Here is a 23,459-nt window from a genome sequence, read left to right on the forward strand (position 1 = left end):
TGAATCCGTAAGACAACATCATACATCCAATGTTTTGATGACATTAGTTTATTACACACACTGACTGAAATGGAGAATAAATGTCAGATCGAGAGCGAGACAACAACTAAATAAATAATACTATTTCACCTCAAAACCTGCTTATTAATTATCTGTAAAAACTTGACCGAGCTTCATTTTGGATGTAACAGATCATCCAAAATTGTGTAAATGAACCGCATGAAGTCATAGTGAAATTACTATCAGTTACTGTCAGTTCAGCTAATTAGCACATGTGCTCATACAGAGTGCTGGGAAGAAGCAGAAATATAATGATCTTATGGCACATAGCCGCTAGTGTGATTGAGAAACATTGTTCCCACGGGACGCCGAGGACTGGCTGCCCTCCAGTATAGATACTATATTCAAACCTGCCATGAACAACTCTGTAGACAGGTCTGATCAGTCCTTAAAAGTGCAATAATATTTCACAATTTCCTGGAAATCAGTTTCTAGTGTTATTTTATTGAGTTACGCTGTTTTCGGCTGGAATTTATTATTATTATTATTATTATTATTATTATTATTATTATTATTATTATTAATATACAACTTTTTTTTGATAATGGTAAACCTCACAGTATACAGGTATCAGTGACTTCAATGTTGTAATCAAACATTAAATTTGCAACTAAAAGTGTTGTTTGCATGTGTAGTTAGAGTCTCATTGTTGTAATTTTCAATAGATCAATATCATCTAGATTTTTTTCAGGGGTTGCAAGGAGGAAAACGTTTGAGGCAAAATGTCAAGTGCAAATAAACCCTATGCATAGTTTTGTAGTTATGTTTAAAATATTTAGAAATATATTTTTATATTCTTTAAAAATATATACAAATAAATTCAGAACTTTTGTGTCAATACGTTTGAATTATTAAGCAGCATGTGTGTGTGTGTGTGTGTGTGTGTATATATATATATATATATATATATATATATTACAATAATACTGTTTACATTGTATTTTATCAAATAAATGCAGCCTTGATGAGCATAGCACACTTAATTTAATATTTATAAATGTATAAATATTTTAAAATCTTGCCAACCACCTTTTTTTTCCTTCTATTCACAGCTTTGTCTCCTGAATAAAAGATGTCCCTTGCAATATTCACTCTTAAAACTGTACTTAGGATTGACATTATAGCTTATGTAACTTGACATTATACCTTATGCTTAGTATACTTATTAGCAGCTCAAAGTGACACAAAAAAATATATAAATAAATAAATAACAAATTCTTAACAGTGCAGATTTAAGTCTACGTGTGCCATCTGGCGGTCCCAGGTGTGGTAAAGTGCAGCAGTGTACGCTTTGTTTATACTGCAGTAAATCTTCTACATTACAACAGCCCAAACTGAGTCTTTATACATGCAGTAATGGATTGGCCATGCGTTGAATAACGTCTGCTGGCCACAATTCTCATAGGACATTTTTGTCCGGCATAGGTTGAGAAACAAGTGGAACGTGTGAGGGAAACAAAACCACACACACATACAATCCCAAAAGAGGCCCAGTGTCTGTGATAAAGGTCTTCCAATTAAAGCAGCTCAACTTTCCACCTCAATAACATCTAAGCATCTATTAGTAGTAAGCCCCTCCCCCCCACACACGCGCGCGCGCGGCCTCTCTGTCGTGCTCCCGCTGAGCTCAGCTCATTGACTGTATGATTAGGTCATTTCGTTCTCATCTGTCTCTGAGAACAATCAAACAACAGCCGAGAGCATAAAGAGCTGAAGTCTGTTACCTGCTCTCCAGCAAACTGTAAATCATCTGTCCCACTGCTGGGTGATTAATGAGAATCAGGGTTACAAAGGCCAAAATCTGAAAGTTAAGCTCAAAAGATCTAATCTAATAAGACAAAATGTCAGTTATTATATAGATATTAAATAGATATTATGTAATTCACAAACCATAAACTTCCAGCTAAAGTCAAAATAAAGTTGATGTATTTGCATGTATGGTTCCATGAAGAAGAACCTTTAACATGCATGGAAACTTTTCATTGCAAAAACATTTTTGTTACACTTTTAAAAACAAAGGTTTCAAAAGGGTGTTTTCGCAGTGATGCCATTGAAGAACCATTTAGGGTTCCCCCTCCAAAAAAACTTTTAGTGAACAGTTCTTGAAAGAATCATGTTTTTCTGAGTGAGAAGAGCATTTTAATAACCAGAAGAAAACATTTTCCAATATAAAAATCCTTTACATAAATGGAAAACTTCTGTGGATGTTGAAGGTACTTCACTGATCCAACAAAAATAATTTATTTTAAAGTGTGTAGTGGAAAAAGGTTCTTTATTAAAATGTCCTTTACACTAGGAATATTAGTGTTGATTAGTTTTTCTTTTATGGCATCACTGAAATAAAAGAATGAAATTGAAGAATGAAAAAAAAATGAGCAGAGATGGAAACACTGCTTTGCAGTAAAATCTTTACATTTTTAATTATTTTTTACTTGAAAGTGATGGCTTTTTTTTATTTTTTATTGTCTGTCTAATGAGATGGCACATACTACTTTTCATATATCATATGACATCAGTCATCGCCTGACTGAGACTGAGAACTGCATCCAACTGAAACTGAAGATGTCACAAATCAAGAGTGGTACTACTCTGAAGTTACCAATAAGGGCTTATGACATTATGCATGTATGCGTATCTCATTATTACACTGTTGCCCTTTCACGTTCATAGCCAGATATCATATTAAACAACAACTCCTCTGGGAACTCCTAGACACTTAAATCCACATTCATAATTTAAAGAAACATATTCAGTGTGCTGTCTGTGCGCCCTGTCCCGAGGGGCCACAGCCGTAGACTGGACGACCCTTTGATTCTTCACACACTTGCAAATGTGCCAGTCCATTGTCCACGGCTACGTCCTGTTTTTGCATATTGATTACATTGATCCCTCCACTAAGCACTTACAAAGAGCATCTGAAGAATCAATACCGTGCCTTCTGCTGCTGTCTTGCCAAATCAAACTTACCCCACAAAATAACATCTTGTCTGGGTGCAATGACATGTATACTCAGAAGGGACATGGTGAGACAGAACCATGCTAATCCTTTCAAAAAGCATTATGCCCCTTAAGACCAGCATGTAAAGGGTGTCGCTAACTCCAAATGTAACGTTCCCTCCAAACAACACAACTCTTCCAACCTTGGTGTTTTGGACAAAGGGATGCATCCGCAGAGTTGGGATAGAGTTTCACAGCCAGATTGATTATCTGAAAGTCTGCCTTCTTTGTTCTGGTCCCCACGGTGCTGATTTTGCGCTTCAGATGAATGTACACAGATGCAGGAACTTGGGTGCAGAGCAAGAGCTGTGTAGTGGTTTTTATGACATTTTGGGTTTACTCTTAGATATTTTTATCGTTTTCAGAGACACTTATATGACGACTTTAGAACAAGAGTTCAGAACAATTGTTGGGAAAAAGTGCTTATGATCCTTGAACAGTCACAAGAATAGTATCCAAATGAACACTTACAAACAGACTTAAAACAAATGTGCTGAACTGAATCTACATTGTACAAATCTATAATTAACATTTAAAGTGAATATTCTTATAAAAGCCAAAAAGCTTGGGGTTTTGTCCCATTTTTTAAAGTAAAAAACAACATTTCTAAAACTAGATATATTTACAAATATTGTAAATATAAAGACGTATTTTCATCCAATATTTCTTATAATTTTTTTCATAGATAGACTACTTCCAAGCTAAAGGGCCACTTGTGTTTGACTACTACAGTAAGAAAGTATCAAGAGGGTCATTTAAACGTGTTCAACTGCTTTTGGAGGCTATTCAAATATTTGACTGCTTTGGCATTTTAATGTTGATTTTTCCAAACAGGAGCATCTGCACAAAGACACCTTCTGCATTTTACGGCAGCACACTACTTTTAGAGAGGTAGTCATTTATTTTATGGTGTAAATGTAGCACTCAGCCTAAATAAATGTTCAAGCTCACTGAACCTCACACAAAACAGGCACACTTCAGTGGACAAAGACACAGACGGAGGGAGGGAACATCAAGCTCTTCTTTCTTTTCCTGGAGGGGTGTTTGTTCAGAGTGGGTGCAGGGCAGTCTGGAGGCAAAAGAAGCCAACAGGGAGAAGTGTGTGTTTGTACAGGGAACAGTGAAAGATGACCAATAAAAAAAAGGAGTGAGTGTCACAAAAGCTACTCAAACTTGTGCATATGTTAGCATATTCTGATTGTGTTATGTTGTTAGTCTTGAGGTGTAAGAAAGAGCGGGAGAGAAAGTGAGTGTTGTGACAGAGGGGGGGCAAGCAGCTCATTGTAAGCAGCAGTGAGTTAATCTCTTTAGCGGCACACGTCTTATGTAAAGAGGTGTAATGGTCTCTGCCCTCTCCCTTCCCCAAGGGACCGCAAGGGACACTGGGGTCCCGTATCCCAGCAACATTTGCATGTCGGTTATTCCAAAAAAAGATATGAAGGGGGAAAAAAACTGGTGAATGGTGATAAGATCCGCCCCCTTTGCATGGTAGACTCTTGTCTACAGGCAGACTATAGAGTATTCAGTGGTTCACACAAGGACAAACACATTCTGACTCACAACTGAGAGCATGCGAAGGAGATTCGATTCAGATTTCACAAACACTGCGTCTGTGGATTTATTTGTTTGGAGAGTAAGTGTCATTTTGTCATCTATTTTATTCTGGTAAGCCTTTGAACTTGATAGTAAAGAGGTGATTTCGGGTTACAGATAGCAGACATCGAGACGCTCCAGCTGAGATTGTTTACCTGCATCACATGTTGGGAAGTGATGCCTGTGCATGTGTCACAGCACAATGCAATGTTTGACTTGATTGTTTTGTACCTTAAAAATGAACAAATAATGCAATAATGATATGCAGTGCATTCAGAGACTGCGAAACATTGCTTTTCATCAATGTTCATGTTTGTTATTATTTAGCATACAACATGAAAAGTGCAAAGTCATCACAAAAATACCCTCTGTGGGTTGACAGAAACAGTTTGCTTGTTCCAGTGATTTATGTGAGTTGTTTTAAATGGGTTTTGTTGCATTCTTAATTTATGACAACTATGTAGTAGGTGTTGTAACAAAGTGTGAATTGATAATAATGTCAAGCACTGCAAATATTTTGCAGTGCTGCATAAAAGAAGAGTATTAGCATTACACCATTGCTTGTCATGCCTCAAGGATAAAATATGTGACTCTCTTAAACAAAGACACTGATGAGATCGCTTTTCATTGGATGGGACCGCCAAAGGGCTGCCTGAAGCCATTAAGTCATTCTGCTGAAAAAGAAGCATTTATTTATAAGAATGCAAAAGTAGTGTCGAATAATCGTATTTAATTATTTGAAATCATGAATGATAATCGAGTTTTTTGTGGAATATAATCTTTCTGGCAATGGTAATAAACAGTTGCAATCAGCTGAATCTGTGTTTATGGGATAATTAATGAATGCTTCTACAATGTCTCCTTCATTTGATTTTGAACCAGCAACTGGAGAGAGATGGAGAGTGGAGAGAGAGAGCTCAGAAACAAACAAAGATGTGGTAGCATTAATGGTTCTCTCATCTAAAACCAGCTGCGAGGCAGCAAAGTTGCAACAAAAAAACCCTGAAAAGAATATTTCTTTGGAATGCATAAATTCATAATGTGACGATAATAATTAAGAAACAGCTGGCATATTTGCTGTGTCCTTTCTAGCTAATAAGCCTTTAACATATCAGCACATCATCACAATTAGCCCAGTTATACAAAGCCATGTGTGATGATCGTGGCAGGTCTTTTGTTCATAAAGCCCCTCACTATCTGCTCTGAAAAACAGATGGAAGGCATGATGTGTTGATTATGGATGTGTAATATATGCTTTAGGCACATATAAATCATAAAAAAGTTGAGTAGCTGTTGTCAGGTGACTGACAGGTCCCATCTCCCTAGTGGGACCCCATATTATGTCCAACGTATTGAGCATTATATATGTATAGTAAGCTTGTTTTATTTTTGTTTTCTAAGTAATGCTTGTTTGATGTAATGAAATATGCAAAAACATTATGCATGTTTACATGCACCATTATGTTTGAGCTAGTCTGTCAAACTATACATGGCAAATCAAATATTTTTAAAGAATTCAATATTTCATATATATTTGTAAATTAAATAAACAATGCACAAGCCACAACACATAAGCCAGCTGTAATGAACTGATGTGTGTACATGCTGGATGAAGCAAAGTTTCAATCAGATTATTTGTCTAACTTCCAGTGATGGGAATAACGGCGTTATAAATAACGGCGTTACTAACGGCATTACTTTTTCCAGTAACGAGTAATCTAATTGATTACTCTTCTCATCTTAATAACGCCGTTACCGTTACTGCCAAAAAATGCGGCGCGTTACTATAACAGATGATGAAGCTGTTCTTTTTTTTCATCAGACCAACTAGATCTCTGAGCGAGAGGCAAATATTTTTTTTTTACTGTTCTTCCTTGGTTAGTGGGCAGAGCACGAGACAAGCCCATAAATGCTGACGATTGGCTGAGGTAGAGTAAAATTTCATTGTAAGCCAATCAGAGGTAGAGTTGGGCGGGTGTTCGAAAGCACGCATAGTAGTGATGGGAATTCGGCTCTTTTGACTCAGCTCACTGAAAAGAGCCGGCTCTTTGGCTCACAAACGGCTCTTTAAATGACTTTGACAATAATATTTCAATTTTTATTACATAATTATTTAATTTCTATAGGCTAAATTTGAAAAAATAGAGTCGGCTCTTCAGATATGCGAGCCAGCTCCCGAAGTTCAACTAAAAGAGCCGGCTCTTAGAGTCGGCTCATTCGCGAATCGCGAACGACTCATCAAAAGCTCATTCGCGAACGAGTCGATCCATCATCACTAACGCTCATTCGCGAACGACCCATCATCACTAACGCTCATGAATTGCGAACAACCCATCATAACGCATAGTCGGACAGGACAGGACACACAAGGAACAACACAAGCCAGTCAGTCAACGAGAGACAGGTATGGCGACGAGCCCAAATAATCCAACAGTAGCCTTCTCTAAATAGAAGTATACATTACTTTTTCCTTCAAGAAATTAAAGAAACAATAAAAGGAAATATCAAAAGTTCCCAAAAATCTATCGTGTTATTTGCATTGATCCACTATATAAACATAATATCTACATACATGGAATTTGATTGGAGGCTAGTCTCACTTCAGATGTGTGTACAATGTTTCATGTTTCTGTTAATAATGTATTGTATTAAGTGTCCATTTCATTATACTATTCAGATTTATCATAAATAATTGAACATGCACATGTATTTTAAGTTCCTTTAAAGAGGGGTAGAGGTGGGCTCACATTTGAGCATTTAAAATTTAATTTTACTTGAAAGTAACGCAATAGTTACTTTCTTAAGTAACTAGTTACTTTTAAAATTTGTAACTGAGTAACTAATTTAGTTACTTTTTGGAAGAAGTAACTAGTAACTGTAACTAATTACTTTTTAAAAGTAACTTGCCCAACACTGCTAACTTCACAAAAATCGGACAGGTACATTGGACTGGACTAAAGCATTTACATGACATTTTAAAAAGACGTTGTTTTAGTCCAGCATAAATCAAACTCAAAGTGCATGGAAACATACTCATTGTTTTTGGTAGCCTGAAAAGAACCAAAAAAAAGCAATTTGCAGGTCTTTTGACCTACTGACCAAGTAATATGAATAGATGTTTGACCGGGTCACACTAATTTCAAGCTTGCATATGCCTTTGTTTATCAAAGAGGAGGGTGTTCTTGATACTTGTACAAAATATGCATTCAGTATGGTCTCCATATTGTAAATCAGGTTATTCAGGGTCACTGCCATTAGGTCTACCCCATTGTATCCCAAGTGGGCAAAGAGCCAACAAAAAATACTGTAGTTCCTGGTTTTGTAGGACTTGTTTGCTGAACTAGTGAATGTTAAGTAAAGATTCTGCAAAAACTATACTGCTCTAATGCCAATAGTAGTCATCTCACTACATTTCTTAAAATCCATGTTTTTCCAGGTTTCCCAAATGGGAATAAGAAGGATCTCCACACAAGGCTATGTGTCCATCAGACCTTCCTCCATCATTAAAATTCTGTAATTACACACCTGCTGCCATCAAGACCACCACCTGCCTTCTCCAGATGCCCCAGGAAACATGGGTAGCGTCAGCAGTTTGATATCAGGCCATAGCCTCCACAGCAAACACTGCAAATCTTCTGAAAACAAAGTCAAAAAGGGGCTTCAGTCGAAGAAAACAGGCCGTAGCTTTGATGGCTTTCTGAAGTATGGCTTCTCTCAGGACCATTGCAGCACCAACAACAACTCAAAAGTCAGCTATCATTCAGGCAAAAATGACGACTTCTTTTACATCAAGGTCAGCAACAAGCCCCGAACTGCTAACATTAATACAGCTGAAGACAGTCAAGGAAGAACAACTGAGATGGACAATGAGGTGGACAGGAGAGGAGGGCCACCAGAATTAGTTCCGCTGTCTGGAAAACTAGAAAAGGTAACAGAACTAGAGTCAGTCAGAGAATAAACAAAGTGTGTCATGGTTACAAAAAGTTCACCTTATTTGCCATAATAACATATTGAGAGTTTCATTTATTCCCTGCCTATGTGTTTCAGTCCTATAAAACTCTAATTTAAAGCAGTACAACTTGTAAACAAAGCAAAATGTCTGCTTAGGACACATGCTCAGTTCAGATGGAAGCAGCCAAAACCAAAAGATGGCCCATCCCCCAGTCGTTGTTAACACACAAAATCAAACAACAGTGAAATATAGTTGATGTTAAGTAATCCCCACCAGCCCCTAACACTTTTTACTAAGAGCTTAGAAGGTGTCTGCTCCATTTAATTAAACCTCCAGATTGACGAGGTAAGAATGCTTTGATCTCTCCAGAGATTTGGTCCAATGGCGGTGTCAGGGGCGATTCTAGGATTTTTTCAACTGGGGGGCACAAGAGGGGCCACGATTAATACAGAGGGGCCAATCTTGTGTTGTTTGAACTGTATATCCAAATCATTTCAAGAGTTCAGTAACCTTTAAAATCAGTAATAAACAGTGATACCCTATTATATTTTAATAGCAGTTATTCACTGCTCTTAAAAAAAAAAAATCTAATACAAATTGTATTAACTTTTCACTTTACAAAAGTGAAAGAAAAACTGTAATAAATAAAAGAATCCAATGTATGAATAGTGTACAACTCACAAATAATAATAATCAGAATAACATTAATAATTCATAGAAATAAATACACAATTAATTAATTAATATAACTACTATAAATTTAATATAATTTCATAATATGTTTTTGTTTATTATCCACGTCCCATTCAATTTGCATAGCAGCAGTTGCAGTAAATTTGCATTGACGAATAAACAAAATCTACTTATGTCAAGGCTAATTAATCTTGAGCATATTGATTTAAAAATATCATATATCCATACTTTGTTAGAAAGCTACTTGTTCAAAAAGGTAGCTTTAGTTTAACATGTAAAATATGTGGATCCTATAAAACAGCAATCGCGGAGCACCATGTTGATTTAGAACGCCAACTGAATTTATTAGGAATCTACAGACGCAAATAGACTAAAGGTGTAGAAAAATAAAGACCTATATGTGTATTTTGGACTTTTTTTTCACCACAAGTCTGAAAGAAGATATGTTACTGAAGACAAACAGGCCCAAATCTCAAAATTGACCAGTAAAAAAAAACGATGTTTTTGCATGTGTCCAGAGGTGGGTAGAGTACCCAAAAACTTTACTCAAGTAAAAGTAAAAGTAATTCTAGAAATATTTACTCAAGTAAAAGTAAAAGTACTAGTCTTGAATAGTTACTTGAGTAAGAGTAAAAGAGTATCGGATAAAAAATCTACTCAAGTAGTTAGTTACTTTGGGTCATATATACGGAGCCTATTTTTATTTAGATATATAGATAAATGTATGTAATGTGTGTGTGCGTGTGTAAATGTATATATTTCATCAGCCTTTACTGCAATTTATTATAAAACCCTGTCTGTTTACTTAAGTAACAGATATAGGTTTCATGCCATAACATATTTTTAATACGACTGACTTTATATTAAATGTGAATTTAACATTGAAAGTTAATGTGATATAAATATTGCTACTAATCTTTCATTGTTCAGAAAGAGAGCAAATAACATTAACATTATTAAAGATCATTTTCACTGACAGTCTAGATTTCAATCACTCTCAGAAACTCCCATTAAAATCACTGAAACTGTTAACACTGTGAAATCAATATCTTAATTATAGATTCGTACACACATCTGCACTTTGTTGTTTCTGACGAGAGAATTCGCCAGAAAGAGGTATTCAGTCAGCGAGCGAGTGAAGGAAGCACCGGCATTTCAGCGATGACTCATCGGAACACCTCTGATTGGCCAATGCATTCAAACGAATCGTGTGTGATTGGTTATAATGCGCAACGCTGTAAAACGCATCTATCTCTGGCTCAGCGCCAGCAAGCGATCACAGATCTGAATTTAACAGCTGATGATATGACTTGCTGAACGTACTCGCACCGGTGTGATTGAATTAAAATTAATACAATCTTAATCGGCTATTTTTTGTCTTTTGGAAGCTGCATTCAACTTGACTCCCCTCTGTTATAAGCCACACACGTACAACAAACTACTGTCATAGTGGTATCGTGTACTGTAATCGAATGTAGCCCAAGTTATTACCTGTTAAACAGTAGACAGCACACGCGGTGTTCATCTAATAAGGATCTCCACCGCAAGCAAATAATAGCCTTTGCAGATTTGCTTTCAATTCAGTGCAGTTCCATAGTCCCGTTTTCAACGCTGTTGATGCTAAACGTTACAACTCTGAGTGAACCGCTTCAGACGCTCAGTGCGTGAGGCAGGGAACTGAACGAATCATTCAAACTGATTCATGAACCAATTCACTCGTTTGCCAATTGGTTTGATCAAGCCTTTGAACAGAATTGACTCAAAAGAATGAATCATTGGCGAATGGGCATCGCTCATTGCCCAGAGAAAAGTAGACGGCGCGTTTGGAATAAACTGAAGCATTTATAACATTTATTGCATTAAGATAAAGTAACGAGAGGGGCGTCGCTCACAGTAACGAAGTAAAAGTACAGATGAGTTATTTACTAAACTGAAAGATTATAATTTGAATTTGTGAGTGACAGACAAGTAGAAATGTGGGGGCACACTGGGGGGCCAATCAGTTTTCAGGAGGGGCCAGTGCCCCCATGGCCCCTCCCCTGGCTACGCCACTGGGCGGTGTGGCAGTTGCAAGCAGACAAGCACCTCTTTCTCTGAATAGCTTCATTTATGAAGAATCTAGGATAATGAGCCCAGTTTCACTAGGTCAGGAAGTTAATAATAAACCATTGGGCAACCATGCTACCATGAGTAAGACAAAGTGACGGAATAAGGGAATGGAATAAGAAAAAAGAAAAGGATTCTTGAGATTGTCTTGTGGATCAATCATTTACTGTATGAAAATGTTTTTGTTGTTATGCCCTGGCTGGTGTGTGAGTAATTACATTAAGAGCTTCTGATCAATAGGTTTTAAGATGGATTTGTGTCCTGCCATAAACATGAGTGGATGATCAATTGTTTGTAATGCAATTAAAATTCCAAAAACACTCCTCTATCTTTGTTGTCCTTTCTCTTTTAGAGTATAGAGAATATTTTAATTCGACCCACCGCATTCAAACCAGTTCCTCCTCGAAGCAGCAGTTCCTCTGTGGAGACTCATAACGACTTGAGCACTATCCTGGGCAAGAGAATTAGTCCTATTGACAGGCTAAAAGATCTTCAGGATCCAAAGTTGGAGACAAATTCTGGTACCTTCTCTGACTCTGGAAGGAACTCTATGTCCAGCCTGCCTACTCACAGCACCAGTGGCAGCAGCCAGATGGACAACCTAAGCACTTCAACTAACCACATGGCACGCCATGGAGGCCTTGCCAAAAACATAGACACATCTCAGAACGCACAGGGGGGTGTAGCAAGGATGAATGGAAACTCTGGATCCAGTTGGATGTGTAGCGTTGCTAACGGTGGAAACAGTTGGGCCAATGGATTTGGTGAAACAAACAGAAACAGTGAGATGACAAATGGCAATACAAGATCCATTGGTGTCCTAAGTGAAAATGTAGCGGCAGCAATAAGTATGAACAGAGAAATAACTGCTGCAGCACTTACCCTTTCATCCACTGAGCCAAAGATGGATTTCTCTGGAAACCAGGAACTGCTTCTGGAACACAGATTTACAATTTCAGAGCAAAGCCCGACAAAACCATCATCTTCCGGGGGCTGTGTCCGATCACCAATTTCAATGGATGAATCACTGATACAGCAGCTGGAGGAGAAACTTCTAGAACGTGAAACCGAGCTGGAAGAGTTACAAACGAGCCTTGATGAGAAGGAGTCAGACACATGTCATCTATTTGAGGAGAAGCAACGCTACTGTGCTGAGGAGATGGAGGGGTTGAAACAACGCTGTTCTACAAAACTCCGACAAGTAAGTTGCTTACAATATGGGAATGTGACTACATAAAGTTTAGTGTGACTGCAAAACCAATGAGTACTTTATCTTACATTGATGGTCAACTAAGTCATTATTCACCTTTATCCTGGCAGATCTTAATGATGGTTTGTCTAACCTGTAGGTGTCTCAGAGGGCTTTGAAAGCCCAACAGTTATTGCAGCTTCAGGTGATACAACTTCAACAGGACAAGGAACGTCTGCAGGAGGAGGTGAACCAGCTTAATCGTGACCGGGATACTGCAGAAAGCCGTTTCCGAATCTATGAGAGCCAGAAAAACCTAGTACCCACTCTAGAAGAGACTCAGTGGGAGGTCAGTCTATAAAACTTTAGCGTTGTGTAAAGACAAATGTGGATACAATGAAAATCTAATGCGCTCTATGTTTGATAAAGTGGTCAATTTAAAAGCTGGACAGTTGGGATAATGAGGGGAAAAATCTAAATTGTTAAAAAAACACATTCACATCCATCATTTTTGTAGGTGTGCCAGAAGTCAGGTGAGATTTCTCTGCTAAAGCAGCAACTTAGGGACTCCCAGGCCGATGTTGGAAACAAACTCAGTGAGATTGTAAGTCTCAAAGCCTCTCTGAAGGAGTCCAGATGCAAGCTGGAAGAACTGGAGAAGAAGATCAAAGACTATGAGGGAGCACTTCACCAGCGGAGCGCTGAGGTTGAGGTCAGTGTTAGTTGATATTAGATTGACTTACAGTTGCTATTACATGCTCTACCATCACATTTGCCTGACTGTGATATCTCTCTTTTTTTAAAAGGTATCTAAAAATGAGTTTCAAAGAAAGAAGAATGAAGCTGACCTCCTCAGGGAGAAGGTGAACCTACTGGAAACAGATATCAAGGGCATGAAGCAGGACTTAGCAATGGCCAAAGAGGAGCAACAGCAGCTTATGACCATGAGAGCCAAAGTCGAGGAGCAACAGCTGCAACTGCAGATAAGCCAAGCCCGGATGGAGGCCTTTGGGACAGGTCAAGCCAAATCGAAAGCCCAGGATGGAACAAGTGCCAGCAAAACACTGAATCATAACAGAGGGACTGCGGACTTGGATGCCCTACAGAAAGAGGTAGAGAGGGTGAGAGGGGAACTGAAGGAAGAGAAGCAAAAGAAACATAAGATGATGAATAGCTTCCAGCAGGAGAGACAAACGTGGAATAAAGAGAAAGACAAAGTAATCAGATACCAAAAGCAGTTGCAGTACAATTACCTACAGATGTACAGAAAGAACAAGGACCTGGAGAAGATTCTGAGGGAGCTAACGGCTGAAATGGACAGTCGGTCAGAGATAGACATGGACAGCCATACCTCTGAAAAGATTTTAGCCACAGAGATATGAGGTCAGAGGATGAACGATTACACAATTAACCGAATGGTCTTAAAAGGGTTAATGTACTAGTGGGCGGAATTCACAAAGCAAAATTTAAAGGGAGGAAACATGATGTCACAAGAGATTTCAAGATGTCAGGAGTTGTTCGAACTTCAAGATAGCATCACTTGTACATACCACCAAAATATGTTCTCCTTTTAGATCTACCATTTAACTTAAACTCTTAGAATGTAATCCATGTGCATTTCTGAATAGGTTCCTATTAAAGGTGCAGTAAGCAATTTTTGTTCATTAGAATTACATTCTTACTTGAGAGACTGAATTAGTGCTCCATCAGTAACCATCACATCTGTCTCTGTGGCAGCCGTGAATTCTGTAAACTCCAAATAATTGACCACAGTCAGACTCTTTGTGTAGCCATTTAAGCATGTTCTGCCTGTCAGTCATTTTGTGCATTCATAGGGCAGCCGGTGAATAGGAAGCAGGTGTCTTGGGGTGTGGCAGTTTAGACCTGAATAATTTTATTTAACTTAAACAATTCCAATTAAGAACCATATTAAGTTTTATAAGCAGTTGACAGGTGTTGGTTCATCATGCAAGGATACAATTTTGTAAGTATTTAGCTTGGCAACAATGAGATGTGCTACTGTTTTCCTGCTAATCTCTTATAACAATGGTAAGGGATATGGAAAGAATGTGCAAGTCTTATTTAGTGAATAATTTTGCAGAATGGCTAACATTGCTTACAGCACCTTTAATCTGTGAATATCCAACCAAATGTGACCCTGGAGCACAAAACCAGTCTTGAGTCATTTGGGTATTTTAGAAATGGCAAAAAAAAAATAAAAAAAAAAAAATTAATTATCGATTTTTCTTTTATTCCAAAAATCCTAAGAATATTAATTTCCATGTTTCATGAAGATATTTTGTAATTTTCTACTGTAAATATATCAAGACTTATTGTATTAGTAAAATGCATTGCTAAGAAATTCATTTGTACAATTTCAAAAGTGATTTTCTCAATATTTAGATTTTTTTGCATCATCAGATTCCAGATTTTCAAATAGTTGTATCTCAGCCAAATATTGTCCAATCATATCAATGGTAAACTTATTTATTCAGCTTTCAGATGATATATACATCTCAATTTCGAAAAAAATAAAATAAAATCACCCTTATGACTGGTTTTGTGGTCCATGGTGACAAATGCTTACCTCTATCTAATCCAAACAATCCAGCGCTTCTTGCCTAAACCTCAAGCAGTTGTACATTCTCACTACAGGGTGACAAAGTGATATGAATGTTTTATCTGCTGTTATTGCTAGTTTGCACTCTCTCTTCCTTTTTATATGACAATAATCTTTATTACCAGTGTCTTGGCAGAAAGACTCATAGAAACAATATGTGTACAGGAATATAGTATCTCATACAGTGAGATTATGTCATGTTCAATGAAAATGCACTGTTCACAAACATATTTCATTGTTAATCTAAAGTATTTCACAATTCCTTCAAATCTTTTTTAACAGTACTATACTATCAACTTTAAAGCCTAGACATTGTACGGTTTTTGTTAGAACTGAAAAAGTACAGTCAAGTCACTTTCACTCGCAGACACATGTGGGAAAAGGGTTCATTAAAACATTTGTTTTGGAAAATATTACTTGGTTAGAACAATAATAGTGAATGCATGATGACAAAATACTCATTTTTGGATCAGTTCTGGAATTGTCTGAAGGAATTGCCTAACTGGGGAAAAGATAGGTCTTAAAACTGACTGAACAACTATTTTACTCTCCAGTATAAGTACTGAATTTTAATTAGTTATCGCTTCAAAATGATATCTACAGAAATATTTATATAGGCCGGAAGAGGCCTGACAGTACAACAATATGTTATACAGAGATGAAACTTTTTTTTTTAGTCTAGTGCAGAAACACAGGTGGTGGTAACAAAGCAGTGTGTTCTCCTTTAAAACTTAGATGTAATACAATACTATACTTAACCGCTCACAGGACAACTTTTCCTAGAAATGTTGCTTGTAACAGCAAACAGAAAGATTAAGGTGGGCAGCACTGAGACTGTTTACGTTTTTCATTGCACAAATTTGTTACCCAATGTTTCATCATACAAAAGCCCCCGAAAAGCTGCCTTGTAAGTCATCACCCCTTGAGCTTCCTGGAGTTTTGATTTGATAACAACAAACGGATAATCATATTATTGATGGTGCAGGGTGGTTGTGGGGTGTAAGGCTGTCTGTAGATTGTTGTATATTTCTTATTTATTTTAATTAAATAAATTAAGTTTTTTTTTTTTTCCTGAGTGCTGTTTTAGTCGGTTTTCAGTGAGTCATTTTATAGTTCATCAAGTTGCATATGGCACAATACCTAAACTACGGTGGCCGATAAGTGCAAAACAACATTACAAAGTGTGAAACACTTTTACGAAGCTCGAGACAAATTTACATTTTGGAAAACATTTTTACTTACTATAAAACACAATTACATGGGGAAAACACATTTACCAAGGACGAAACAAATTTACATTTTAGAAAACAAATTGACAAGAGGCAAAACACTTTTACCAGTCCCGAAACAAATTTACAATGACAGATTTTTCACGGAAAGGGAAAGTACCACACACCGGAAGTGACGCGGTGAAAGGTGTTGTTGTTGTTGTTGTTGTTGTTGGTGAGCGCGGTAAATTCGTGTGGTTGTGGAGTAAATGGCATTAATGAAGTTGCGGCCGAGGGAGGTTTTGTGGCAAACACATGAACAGCTTAACGCGGTTTTTCTTCACTTGTCATCGATGTTTGGAGTTTCTAAACGACGCGGACCAGACGGAAACACAAGACATACTCTGCATCAATGTGTTCAATATTTTAACGAGGTCCACTCGTACCCTGTAATCATCGACATGATGTCAAGTCTACACGGTGTAAACATCAGCTTGAGGGCTCTTAAAAGTAAACTGAACGAAGCGTTGTACCGCAGAAGAAAGGATACTTGGATGAGTGTGTGAGACTGTGGAACAGTCACAGCATTCGCCCTTCCAGAACAGCAGCATGTTCGGGAGTGCCCAATGAACTCTACTACTTACCACACAGGTGATACATTGGTAATGAACAGATGAAAGTATCATTCTAGTGTTTTAGCTTAAATGAAAAGAAAAGCTTATGTTTTCTATTTAACGATAGGTTTGCCTCCAGAGACTGCAGATTTCAAATTGGATAGGCTGAACTGGATGCCCTTACTGAGGCAGCCTGTCATTGACTCCTTGTGGGGACCCAAACAAGCAGGAGTACTTGGACTTTGCCATGGAACACAATCAGTTACAGAAACCAGAGAACTGGGACTCTGCACCAGAACTGTACATGAAACTAATCTAATATGTCTCAACTATGAAATTATAAAAAAAAGGGAGTTTTTTGTAGTGGTGGAATACTGCTGTCTGTCTGAACACAATGTTTATGAATCTGTCCCCCACAGCTTAATTGTTTTTGTGTAAGGTAAATTAATCAAAAATACTAATAATTATTTAATAAATTTTTGTAGTATAGAAAACAAAACTTCTTGAACTACTTGTTTCTTTATCTAAAACAGTGATTCACAAAGGGATCCCAGTTTGAGAGTCACAAATCTAAAACATTTTCAAAATGTTAACGGTGAGGGGAAAAAACATGCTCACATACTGTTACATTATAAAAACAATTTTGGCAACTGCACTTTAAAGTGAACCTTTAATGACAATGTTTTCAGAGTCTTAACTGTATGGAGCCAGAAGAGTCTCAATAAAGATAAATGCACACACTACAGTCAGATATGCACACATAGGATTCATACATGCACACACATGATTCATAAATACACACACAGGATACACAAATGCACACAAAATTCACAAATCCACACACAAAATTTAAAAAGCACAGAAGATTCACAAATGCATACAAAATTCAGAAATGCACACAAAATTCAGAAATACACACACAATTTAGAAATGCAAACAACATTTACAAATGCACTCAAGATTCACAAATGCACAGGACAAGATTCAGAAATGTATTTCTGATGCACACACACATATATCTTGATTCACAAACTGTTTGCGGTCTGTGAACTTCACTGCATTTGTGTGTGAATTTTGAGACTCCCTTGACTTGGCTCGACACACAAATGCCTTTTTTTAAACAGGGAATGATCTGCAACCAATCAGATATCTCCCTTGTTTTAGCCAATCACAAGAATGCACCCCACGTGGGGGATTGTTTACTTATAAGCCAATCAGCGAACGACTCACTTTCCTCACGCAGCGAACGACTCACTTTCCTCAGCGAACGACTCACTTACCTCACACAGCCGGCGACCCACTTTGCGCAGCCAGCGACCCACTTTGCGCAGCGAACGACTCACTTTCCTCACGAGTCACCCAGCGAACGACTCACTTTCCTCACCCAGCGAGCGACTCACTTTCCTCACGAGTCACGCAGCGAACAACTCACTTTCCTCACCCAGCGAGCGACTCACTTTCCTCAGCGAACGATTCACTTTCACTTTCTGCAGTCACTGGGCTATATGTACTGAGACATTTTTAAATTTATATTTAGTAAAAAATAATAAAAAATAAACCTGAATTGTAATCTAAACATCTGTATTTTCATACAATTTAATACAATTGCTGTGTGAACACTTTCATGTGATTGGCTTATAAGTAAACAATCCCCCCACATGGGGTGCATTCTTGTGATTGGCTAAAAGAAGGGAGATATCTGATTGGTTGCTGATCATTCCCTGTTTAAAAAAAAGCATTTGTGTGTTGAGCCAAGTCAGGGGAGTCTCAAAATTCACACACAAATGCAGTGAAGTTCACAGACCGCAAGCAGTTTGTGAATCAAGATATATGTGTGTGTGCATCAGAAATACATTTCTGAATCTTGTCCTGTGCATTTGTGAATCTTGTCCTGTGCATTTGTGAATCTTGAGTGCATTTGTAAATGTTGTTTGCATTTCTGAATTGTGTGTGTATTTCTGATTTTTGTGTGCATTTCTGAATTTTGTATGCATTTGTGAATCTTCTGTGCTTTTTAAATTTTGTGTGTGGATTTGTGAATTTTGTGCGCATTTGTGCATCTTGTGTGTGTATTTATGAATCATGTGTGTGCATCTATGAATCCTGTGTGTGCATATGTGACTGTAGTGTGTGCATTTATCTTTATTGAGACTCTTCTGGCTCCATATAACTCATCCATCATTTAGCATAAAAACAGCCAAATCCAGGACTATTTTGAATTCCAAAGTCCATTTGTGACTTAAAGTGTATAAGTCTAGGAGTGCTAATTTTAAGGAGTTTGAAATAGTGATGCACTGATCATGATTTTGCCGATTCAGATACAGATTTCAGTTTTTTTTTCTTTAAGCAACAAACAAGAAAGAAGGAAAGTATGCATAAATAAGATGTTTATTTGGTATTAAATGGGCCAAACTGGCTTTTGGCTATTGAAAAAAATAACCGTAACCATCTGAAATTAACAGCAGTAACTGCGCAGTAAGTAGACTACATTCAATACAAACATAGATGGTACAGACATCAGCATTTAGCTTCTGTTTCTGAATTTGGTTAAAACTACATAGAACTGGCCTTAAATGAAAAGATTAACTGTAACCATGTGAAATTAAATGCAATAACTGCATAGTTCTAGATTCCAAACAACACAATCAACACACATTCAATAAGATGTTTCTTAATCAGCATTCAGTATTTTAGTTTTTAAATTTGGTTTAAAATTAAAAAAAGGTATTTACCAGTGAAACTAAATAAAAGTATGTTGGTGGGAATAAAACAAAGATGCAAAGTGTTTCATTCATCCAATTAAAAAATAAAAAATTAGGGTAATGATTCACATCTATATTTTTTTTACTTGAGCCAATGAAAAATAAATAAGTTTTGTCTCAAGTTAAAAAAAAAATACAGATGTGAATCTGAATTTTTTAATTGGATGAATGAAACACTTTTTTCAGTGTGCTACAGCAGGTGATTTTTAAATCAAATTAAGTCGATGTAATTTTAAGGTAAAATAAAATCATCCTATACGAACTGACATTTACTTCTGTCTTTTCAAATGTGTATGTCACTGTTTAGTCTGTTTCGTTTCTCATCCAACAGGCGAGAAGTTGAGCTGAAGATCTCTTCACTGTCTCCGCTTGTGCGCTCGCGCAGCTTCAGTGTGCAGGAAAGGCTTTTATTTGTGAACCAGTACACCAACAGCTGCTTGCTTCCTGTGCCTCAGACATGTATCGATGCCCTTCCAGAGCTGAACAGCTGCCCTTGTCCTGCGCAGAGATTTCGAAAATACTTCCACACAAATGACATGATAGCAAATGATTACAATGTATGCGGGCACACTTCCAGAAAAAACAGACGAAAAAAGACTGATCGCGTATTTTAAGCAAAAACCGTCCGGTTCCGATTTATGGCCGGTCAAACTGTATTTGCTATTGGGAACGTAGAGTCATCCAGGAACTCTATTTGTGGCAGTGGTTCCAATCCAGATGGCAGAAGTGAAGACAGCCCAGTAGCAAACATCAAAACATCTTCCACAGACAAAGCAGCCTGGCCTTCTGCAAAGAGAAACAATTCAGATACATAATTAGGGGTTCAAGCTTGAAAAGCTGAAAGCCTATTGTAATTGTACTGATTTTTATTATTAAGGTTTTTTTTTTTTTTTTATAAGTTTTACGGCTCTGTAATCATGTGATGCACGTGATCATTTAATAGATATCCTCATAATGAACAACTTCTCCTCAAGAACTACAGCTGTCAATCAAATTGTTCATCAAAAATGCGCTATCATCTTAAAAACGTACTTGCGGGAACTGGTCCTAGATTTTTCACCCAATTGCAACCAAACAAGTGCAGTACAATTCTCTGGACTCTAGACCAATAATTATCTAAAAAAGGTTTAATGTTACCATTTGGGTAGCCATAACAGGGTCATTTAGAACATGGGAGTGGCAAAACACTCAAAAGCCTATAAATCCTAAACGAAAACTCAGAACTTCACAAAAATTGGTGAGCATATGAGACATAACATTCTAAAGATGCTTGCAAAATTTCATGGAGATCGGACCATAGATGGCACAGTCTATTACTTTCAAAATGCTTTGAAAACTATATAATTCCTATGGTAAATTGACTGTAATGGTCTTTTCCTTCTGTAATTTAGGTGGTTACATTATTGCTAAATTAAAAAAAAATATTTTGATGCTATTGTGCTTAAAGGCCGGAAATGCTTGAACCCTGATAAATGCTGCTTACAGCTTTAATTGCCATGTGATTTCTCAACTAACTAACAAACCTTCACAATCAAAAAGATTGTCTGCCCAGTAGCCCATGGTTTGACTTTCTTTAAGCCTTTGATTACTCCCCGAAGGACTGAGGTCAGGTTTGGAGAGTCTCTCAAGGTCAAAAGCAGTGAGTTGCTTTTCATAGTGGCACAGGGCAGGGGCCAGCAATTTAATGTGTTGCTGTAGTGCAGTCTACTGCAGGGTTAAAAGACCCTCCCTGAATCTACAGAGTGAACACAAACATTGTTTCACTGCTGTGTAATGGCAATTGAATTAAATGAAGGAAAACTATTAAATAAATATTTTCTCTGCAATTACTATCCACCTTAACAAACGTACATGGGGGGGGGGGTGTTTAAATTTGATTTAAAGAACTCTATTTTCACATTGCACATTAAAAGTTAATTGTTACAAATTAAGTATTACACACAGAAACTGGAATGACACAGATGGCTGAGTGGCTTGAGCACTTACACGCCCCATGCACTTTCTCAAAACTTTGTTGTGTTATAGATTAAATTTAAAATAGTATTATTAATATTTTTCCTTATCAGTATACGCACAATACGTAAATGACAAATAACAAAAGATATATAATTAATGTATAAATAGGTAAAATAAATATACACATACACACAAATACATATAAAGCATCACAAAATTGTATAGGACCATCAGTACAACTTACCTGGACGTGTTTTCTTTCTTTAGGCGTAAATCTTCCTTTTGGCCCATAGTTAAAAGACTTCTTTTGTCTTTGAGCTTCTTTACTCCATGAACTGTTTGTATGATGGGCATGGTTGTTCTGCTGAAATGGACAGAGATCCGTTTCAAAACAGAAAGTTATGAGCCGTTTCATCAGTAATTATTACCATTACTGATTTGTATTCACATGGCCTCAGATAGCTAGCGTTTTGCTACACTAAAAAATAACAACTTACTTTGATTAGCACTGTCCGGCTGTCGAGACATCTCCTGTGTTTCCGTCTGGTCCGCGTCGTTTAGAAACTCCAGACAACGATCGCACGTGAAGTAAAACCGCGTTAAGCTGTTCATGTGTTTGCCGCAAAACCTCCCTTGGCCGCAGTCCATGTTCTGACACCATAAACTTCATTTATGCCATTTACTCCACAACCACACGAATTTACCGCGCTCACCAACAACAACAACACCTTTCACCGCGTCACTTCCGGTGTGTGGTACATTCCCTTTCCGTGAAAAATCTGTCATTGTAAATTTGTTTCGGGCTGGTAAAAGTTTTTTGCCTCTTGTTAATTTGTTTTCTAAAATGTAAATTTGTTTCGTTCTTGGTAAAAGTGTTTTCCCCATGTAATTGTGTTTTATGATAAGTAAAAATGTTTTCCAAAATGTAAATTTGTCTCGAGCTTCGTAAAAGGTGTTTATACTTTGTAATATTGTTTTGCACTTCCCGGCCACCGTACTAAACAGTATACCTAACAGTAAAGGCAATGCAACTGCTAGAGCCAGTGATGACAGCAATCTGCAACACAGGTGCGCAAGTCAGATAAGACAAATAACTTCTTGTATTTTTATCTATCTATATATTGATTTATTTTTATCATGTTCTTAGCATTCCAGTGCTATCAGAGAGAATAAACACAAAAGCAGTGTTTAAAGATTTAAGCGATGTTGTGGTGTCGCCCTCTTGTGGCAAACGTCAATTATTACACAGGCCTAGTCTATGAATCTTAATGTATAAAATGCATTTTTGCTTCATTTCCCCCAAAGTGCTGGTCAGCATTGTCCTCTGTCTGAGTCATGGCGAGAGACTAGATGAAATTACTAGATTTGTAAACGCAACTACAATTCTGTCTGCTGCCATGTGTTAGTAAACCTCTTTGAACACAACCACTGGCCAAAAACAAGAGAAAGAACTTCCAAGATGAGCCAAAATCCTTTTTTTGATCTCATTCTCTGACTTAAGTATTTATCTGCATGAGTACATTATTTATTAATTAAACACGGTTGGCTTCTCTGAAGCGATTGCTTACCGTTGATTTGGAGGCGTTTCCTCTGTCCCCTCCACGTGGATGTCATGTTTACTGTCCTCTTTTCAGCTGTGATGTATTCCAGTAAGGAGGTCCAACAAGAACTCTGAGTTAAAACTTGAACTCTGAGTTGACCTACCAGGA

The 23,459-nt window shown here is 37.3% G+C and overlaps 1 protein-coding gene and 1 long non-coding RNA gene across 2 annotated transcripts; one reads left to right on the forward strand and one right to left on the reverse strand.

The window, feature by feature from the left end:
• Positions 1 to 4,312: 4,312 nt before the first annotated feature.
• On the forward strand, positions 4,313 to 17,531 carry LOC127964261 (leucine zipper putative tumor suppressor 1). Its single transcript, XM_052564403.1, has 7 exons — positions 4,313 to 4,690; positions 8,087 to 8,578; positions 11,754 to 12,602; positions 12,751 to 12,939; positions 13,108 to 13,302; positions 13,397 to 17,069; positions 17,160 to 17,531. The coding sequence occupies exons 2-6, from the start codon at positions 8,225 to 8,227 to the stop codon at positions 13,970 to 13,972; spliced, it is 2,163 nt and encodes a 720-aa protein (XP_052420363.1). The 5' UTR covers positions 4,313 to 4,690; positions 8,087 to 8,224; the 3' UTR covers positions 13,973 to 17,069; positions 17,160 to 17,531.
• Positions 17,532 to 19,406: 1,875 nt separating this feature from the next.
• LOC127963043 (uncharacterized) lies at positions 19,407 to 22,742 on the reverse strand. The gene is made up of 3 exons (XR_008154720.1): positions 22,248 to 22,742; positions 21,995 to 22,114; positions 19,407 to 20,580 (listed from the first exon to the last, which is right to left on the reverse strand). It is a non-coding gene; the product is annotated as an uncharacterized LOC127963043 (long non-coding RNA).
• Between the last annotated feature and the right edge of the window lie 717 nt (positions 22,743 to 23,459).

Source organism: Carassius gibelio, chromosome B8 (genome assembly GCF_023724105.1).
Source record: "Carassius gibelio isolate Cgi1373 ecotype wild population from Czech Republic chromosome B8, carGib1.2-hapl.c, whole genome shotgun sequence".
Classification (NCBI taxonomy): domain Eukaryota; kingdom Metazoa; phylum Chordata; class Actinopteri; order Cypriniformes; family Cyprinidae; genus Carassius; species Carassius gibelio.

Excerpts from the sequence above, each read along its gene's own strand:
- LOC127964261 (XM_052564403.1), top strand. The coding sequence starts at position 8,225 with ATGGGTAGCGTCAGCAGTTTGATATCAGGCCATAGCCTCCACAGCAAA. Across the intron at positions 8,579-11,753 it reads TGTCTGGAAAACTAGAAAAG|AGTATAGAGAATATTTTAAT; the intron begins GTAACAGAACTA and ends TTTCTCTTTTAG. Across the intron at positions 12,603-12,750 it reads GTTCTACAAAACTCCGACAA|GTGTCTCAGAGGGCTTTGAA; the intron begins GTAAGTTGCTTA and ends TCTAACCTGTAG.